The sequence below is a fragment of the Myotis davidii genome, unplaced genomic scaffold, assembly GCF_000327345.1.
Source record: "Myotis davidii unplaced genomic scaffold, ASM32734v1 scaffold524, whole genome shotgun sequence".
Taxonomy (NCBI): domain Eukaryota; kingdom Metazoa; phylum Chordata; class Mammalia; order Chiroptera; family Vespertilionidae; genus Myotis; species Myotis davidii.
In genome coordinates, this window is record NW_006299263.1 from 2,928,968 (window position 1) to 2,935,309 (window position 6,342).

The 6,342-nt window shown below is 52.9% G+C and overlaps 1 protein-coding gene across 2 annotated transcripts in view; it reads left to right on the forward strand.

Moving 5' to 3' along the window:
• Positions 1–6,103, forward strand: part of GATA4 (GATA binding protein 4) — a 50,469-nt gene extending 44,366 nt beyond the window's left edge. For both annotated transcript variants that reach the window (XM_006774783.2, XM_006774782.2), the window contains exons 4-6: positions 2,003–2,090; positions 3,727–3,875; positions 4,889–6,103. In XM_006774783.2, coding sequence (XP_006774846.1) covers positions 2,003–2,090; positions 3,727–3,875; positions 4,889–5,071 — 420 coding nt within the window. In that variant the 3' untranslated portion in view covers positions 5,072–6,103. The remainder of the gene's footprint in view (positions 1–2,002; positions 2,091–3,726; positions 3,876–4,888) is intronic.
• The last annotated feature ends 239 nt before the right edge of the window (positions 6,104–6,342 follow it).

The following is a 6,342-nucleotide window of genomic DNA, read 5'->3' on the forward strand; positions in this document are numbered from 1 at the left end:
CAGTCCCATCTCTGGGACTTTTCAATTCCAAAAAGAATTGAAAACCGGGTCTTCAACAGATATTTGTACACTCATGTTCATGGTAGCATTTTTCACAATAGCCCAAAGGTGGAAGCAACCCATATGTCCATTGATGGGCAGATGGATAAACAAAATGTGGTATATACATACAATAGAATATTATTCAGCCTTTAAAAGAAAATTCTGACACATGCTACAACATGGATGAACCTTGAAGTCATTATGCTGAGTGAAATAAGTCAGTCACAGAAGGTCAAACACTATACAATTCTACTTATATGAGGTACCAAGAGTGGTCAAATTCAGAGGCAGAAAGTAGAATGGTGGTTGCCAGCGTCCGGGGCAGAGGGGAATTGTGGAGTTATTTAATGGGGACAGAGTTTCAGTTTTGCAAGATGAAAAGAGTTCTGGAGATGATGGTGATGATGGCTGCACAACATTGTGACTGTGCTTATTAACACCACTGAATTGTATACTTAAAAATGGTTAAGATGGTGTCCAACCAGCGTGGCTCAGTGGTTGAGCATCAACCTATGAACTAGGAGTTCAAGGTTCAACATGCCCGGGTTGCGGGCTGGATCCCCAGTGTGGGGCCTGCAGGAGGCAGCCAATCAATGGTTCTCTCTCATCATTGTGAAAGAGACACATTGACTGGTTGCCTTCTGCACGTGCCCCAACCAGGGGGCCAGGGTCAAACCCACGACTGAGGCACATGCCCTTGACCAGGAATGGAACCTGTGACCCTTCAGTTTTCAGACTGATGCTCTCTCACCACTGAGAAAACTGGTCAGGGCTGTTATGTGTATTTTATCACAATTTTAAAAAGTACTGAGGGTGGGTGGGGATAAAGAAGAGGGCAAGATTCCTCTGAAGTTGGGATGGGCTTTACCAGGGCCTGAGTACACTTTCCCCCAGTGTTGGGAGTGCTATCTCATCTGACTCTCAGTTGACTAAAAGGCAAGTTCAAGTTCATGGACGCTGGTGCACTTCTCTTAACCGTTCGGTGTTGACATCTCTGAAGTGGTGATTGCTTTTCTTTCAGTGTTTGCAGGTGTGGCCTTTATTAATCCCATATGGGAGACAAACGTAGACCAGGAACTATGCTGTTGTGGGCCGGGCCTAAAAGAAACCAGATGTGGGGAAGGCACAGCATTGACAAACGTTAGAAAGATTGCAGGCTTGCTCCCCAGGCACTGGTCTGGGCTCCGTGAGTGACAGCTGACAGTCACTGCACGTTTATGAGGAGTCAGATTCGATAGAAGTATTGTCCGCGGACAGTTTATCTCAGCACCTGGCCACAGGTCCGTCTCTCCAGCATAATCTCTTGCTGCTCCCATGGAAACACCGCGGTTGGCTGGGTCAGATTCAAGGCAGTGAAGCGCTGCTGTAGGCAGTGTGTCTTTACATCCTCACTCCTGGGGACTGTCCCAGTTGATGCCCGTTTTCTTGGCATTGTCTCTGAGAAGAGCACAGCCTTTTCACTCTCACAGTGTCCTGATGTGGCTGATGAATGCAAGGCGTTGGCACACACTGTGCCTGCTGCCCCCGTCTGCTCCACAGCCTCCTACCACTCAGACGTCCCCTCTTCAGGGAAGCCTTCCTTGATGAGCTCATGTGCCATTCCCTCTCCACCCCAGCCCGGGACAGAGTTCTGCCCCATCACCGATGAGTCTGGTTATTTTCTAGTTGTCTGTCCTCCCCACTAACCCTGAACCTCTGGAGGGAAGGATCTGTGCCCTTCGGTGTCTGTTTCTTCAGGGTCTAGTATAATACCCCGGATGTCATAAAGGTGCTCAGTACATTTTTAAAAAGCACAGAATTGATGTCTTTGTTGGCAGAAGCTCCAGGGGCTGATTTCCTTAGCCTCAGCGCCACGGTTTACAGAGGAATTGCTTAGGTGTCTTCCCATAGTGTGTGTATTGAAATGTTGTAGCTGACCATGTACAAACAGAAAACCGTATCTATCGACTTGTCATCTCAGGTTCCCAGGCCTCTTGCGATGCGGAAAGAGGGGATTCAAACCAGAAAACGGAAGCCCAAGAACCTGAACAAAGCTAAGACACCAGCAGGTGAGGGCGAGAGCTGCACGTAATTACATAAGGCTGACGTCCGTGGAGTGTGTGGGAACGTGTTCTTGGTAAGGGGAGCCGGCCCAGAGAGTCAAGGTGTAACGTTGGCATCATCCATCCCGAGCTTTTCAGGACACAGTGAGGAACCCCGTAGAAGAGGAACATCACCATGGGGCATATTGGAGCTTTGGAAGCAGGCTCTGGCCAAGTTGTGGCCTGATCATTGCCAGTCGCAAAGGCCGCAGTGGGCCGGCTGGACTGGTCGAGGGCCTGAAGGAAAAGGGAACCGTCCTCGGTCCCCCCATCTTTGGGATCTAGTGATGGTCATGACAGGTGGTTTGTAAGCCAGTGTATAATGAACATCACGTAGTACTTTGTAGTTTAGAAAGTTTCTTCACAAATATTCTCTCGTTGACCTTTAAAGACACCACCCCCCTCCCAAGAGTTCCCACTTATTATTTCCATTTTACAAACAAGAAGCTGAGGCTCAGAGAGGGCAATGGCTTAACCAGAATCACACAGATGTGGATGGGTAGTTAGACCCGTGTTTTCACACGTCAGGGTCCAAATGCTGTTTAAGGTACCACCCTGCCTTCTCAATTTCTAGATGAGGGCTGAGGACTACTTCTGTTCCCTCCCAGAGCCCTTCCTCCTCAGTGCTGCTACCAAAGGAAAGATCTCACTGGGAAACGCCATAGTCACAGCAAAATAAACCAGCGGATCTGATGGGAAGTTGGCCCTGCAGAGTCAGATAAATTCCCCTTTCCACTCCTAAGAACATGACCACAGTTGTCCTTTCCCAGATTCAGCAGTGCTTACCGCTCTGGCAGCCGTGTCGCATTAGACCAGCGGTTCTCAACCTGTGGGTCGCGACCCCTTTGGGGGTCGAACCACCTTTTCACAGGGGTCTCCTAAGGCCATTGGAAAACACATATATAATTACATATTGTTTTGTGATTAATCACTATGCTTTAATTATGTTCAATTTTTAACAATGAAATTGGGGGCCACCACAACATGAGGAACTGTATTAAAGGGTCGCGGCATTAGGAAGGTTGAGAACCACTGCATTAGACCTTTCAGTGTCTCTCCCCTGTGGTCCGCACTGTTCATAAGTAGCCCCACCCCACCCCAGAGAGCAGGTTTTTGGTTCAGATGGACAATCCCCTATCTGAAATTCAAAGTCCAGGGGGCTAGATTTGGCAGCAAAACCCAATCTGAACAGACACAGGCTATGTATCATCTTTTATTTGCCACACTTGTGAATATCCCCATGTTTTGCTATAGAACTATTCATGCATTTCAATGTGGGTATTGTCCCAGACCTCACTGGAGTTGTCCTCTAATGTACAGTATATGCCCTTTTAAAAATTAAAAAGTTTTGAGTCCTGAAATACCTGCGGCCTCAAGGGGTTTGGGATAAGGGGTGATGCCCCTGTCATTTCAAAAAAAAAAGTTATCTTGAAAATCTCATTTGGGGAACCGATGCCCTCCACCCATGAATGACCCCTGCTTCTTGCCCCAGCAAATATAAAGAAGCCATTAGCATGGACCTACCCCGGCTGTCTCAAAGGACGGCCACCCCTCTGTCCTTGCCTCTGCTCTGCTCGGGTGTCCTGACTCTGCCTTGTTCCAGGTCCCTCGGGCAGCGAGAGCCTCCCTCCCACCAGCAGCGTTTCCAGCAACTCCAGCACCGCGACCACCAGCAGCAGCGAAGAGATGCGCCCCATCAAGACAGAGCCCGGGCTGGGGTCCCACTACGGCCACAGCAGCTCCATGTCCCAGGTGCGCCCCTGAGCGGGGAGCAGGGCTGCCCGTGGGGAAGTAGGTTCCAGAGTACCAGGTGGCCAGGCCGGCACTGGGGTCTGGAGCACGTGACTGAGGGACTTGTCCGCTGCCCACTGCCCTCAGGGCCCCCCTCGAGGCTGGGGGCTGCCTGCACATCCGATCAAGCCACAGTGATCTGGACATACCTGTGAGAGACAAATGTTGGGCAGCTCCTCTGTCTCCTAAGGGAGGGGTGGTTTGACCTTGGCCTTAAAGGATATGTAGATGTTAGGAGGAGGAAGGGAAGGAGGGGGCCCTCCTGGCATGGGCAGAGGCGTGGAAGTGTAGAGGGCCCGGTGGGTGGGTGGGTTGGGGGTGAGGAGGTCACAGGCAGGATGTCATTTTCATGAGGGCCAGCTGCAGAGCCATCTTTCTCGTGTGCCCAGAGGATGGACCAGCAGTCCCCTCATTCTCTTCTTTTGCAAATGATGGCATCCCTGCTCCTGAACCCCCTTCCCTCTGTGGCTCCCCTCATTTGGGATCGGGATGTTCCTGGTCGCAGTTTCCCATTAACTCTGACCTCTTCCCTGCCCATACTTGCGGGAGGCCATGTCTAACCAGCTCTTTGCTGTCGGGGTGAAGAGCAGCTGGCTCTGTAGAACCAGTGGAGCCAGGAGCCCCTTCCAGATGGGAAGACGGCTACTGCTTGAAAGTGGGGCGCTGATGGTGATGAGATTGTAGCAAAGGTCTCAGGTAACTATCAGAGCCTTCAGAGAAACCAGAGTAGTCGCAACCTACTGGTCATGGTGCTCAGTGGCAGCTAATGAATCACACAGACCCTCTGCACCCACAGCACAGGGTGGAGGAAATGAAAATGCTGGCTCCTGGGTCCTGCCCTTGTCCGTTGGCCGCTCCTCTGGTCCCTCTCCTAGGCAGGGGAGCCAGCCTGGGGACATCACCTAACGGGGCTCCCCCTCCTGAGCCCTCAGGAGTGACCCCACTGACCTCATTTTGCCCTTTTTGCTTTGCAGACGTTCTCGGTCAGCGCCATGTCTGGCCACGGGCCCTCCATCCACCCGGTCCTCTCGTCCCTGAAGCTCTCTCCACAAGGCTACGCAGCTTCTGTCAGCCAGTCACCGCAGGCCAGCTCCAAGCAGGACCCTTGGAACAGCCTGGCCTTGGCCGACAGTCACGGGGACATAATCACTGCATAATGTCACCTCCCTCCCTCCTCAGATTCCTGCACAGACTTGGGACTTAGAGAACCGCGGAGGCGAGGACGGCTCCCAGCGGCCAGCCTGCTCTGTCTGGGAATGACTCCGGAACAACTGGGAAGAAACTTGAAGTCAATGATTTGGTGAGGGGAGTGGGTGTAGGATTTCATCAGATGCCTCTTCAAGATGAGGGGCTGGGACGGGCCCAGACTCTGATCTGGACGCAGCCACCCTTCGCGAGGAGCACACTCAAGTCCCTTCCGTGGAGCTGGAGACTTCTTTCTCGTTTTCTGCCCCACTCCACCCTGACAAGAGATGAGCTGTCCTTCTCTACCCTTCCATCACTGTGGCCTAAGACGGTGGTTTTCCCCTGGTGTTCCCGGCACCAGGATCTGAGGGTGGGGAGAGGGGCAGGTGCTGCGACCCTGCTCCAGCCTGAGCCAGGGCATCCATGTGCCTTTCACTGTGACAGGCCCCTCCAGGCAGCTCCTGCCCGTGCCCAACACTCCCCTTCAGGCTCAGCGCACCCCGCTCCCCTCAGGACTGAATCCTGACTCCAGGAACGCTGGGTGTCGCCCGTGTTACTGGGCGCTCCGTGGGGAGACGGAGGAGAGGCTGCCTCACCCACCATGCAGTATGGCTTCGCAAAATCTCAACTTGGCGATGTTGCCTCCCCCATGTTCCTTTCCTGGCTCGCAGTGTCATCCCTTCGCTCCTTCTCTTCACCACAAGGCCTCTGAAAAGAAAAACCCCTGCTACTGCTCCGGGCGAGTCAGCCTGCCTCTGGCTTGGCCGTGTCTCTCCCTCAGCAAAACAAGAGCTCAGCAGTTTAGCCGAACAGCAGCACCTCCCCCCCCCGCCCGAGTCTGCCCCCCAAAATCCTTCCTCCGCCTCATCATGCACAGGGAGTTCTGAGTGAGAACAAAAAAGGTTCTGCTGCTAAAGCGAGTTTGACCGACACTGACCTAAGACTTGAGATCCCTCTGGAGAGGCTGTCCGGACGCCCTGGGGCTGGGCCGGCACTGGATGGGGAGCAGGCCACTTGCATTCGGATCTTGCTGACGCCCCTTCTGTTCTGCGGAGCTGGGCCTCTGGGCCAGGCAGCGAGTCCCCCCAAGGGGTGCAGCGTGCCCTCCTGGCATCAGAAATCCCTTGTCCAAGAGGTGAAAAGCTAGCGCTTTTGCAACAGAAATTTAAAGCAAACACAACAAAACTCATGAAAAGCAAGATGACGACTGCTAAGAGGAGACGCTGAGTTGGGCCTTGAGGGC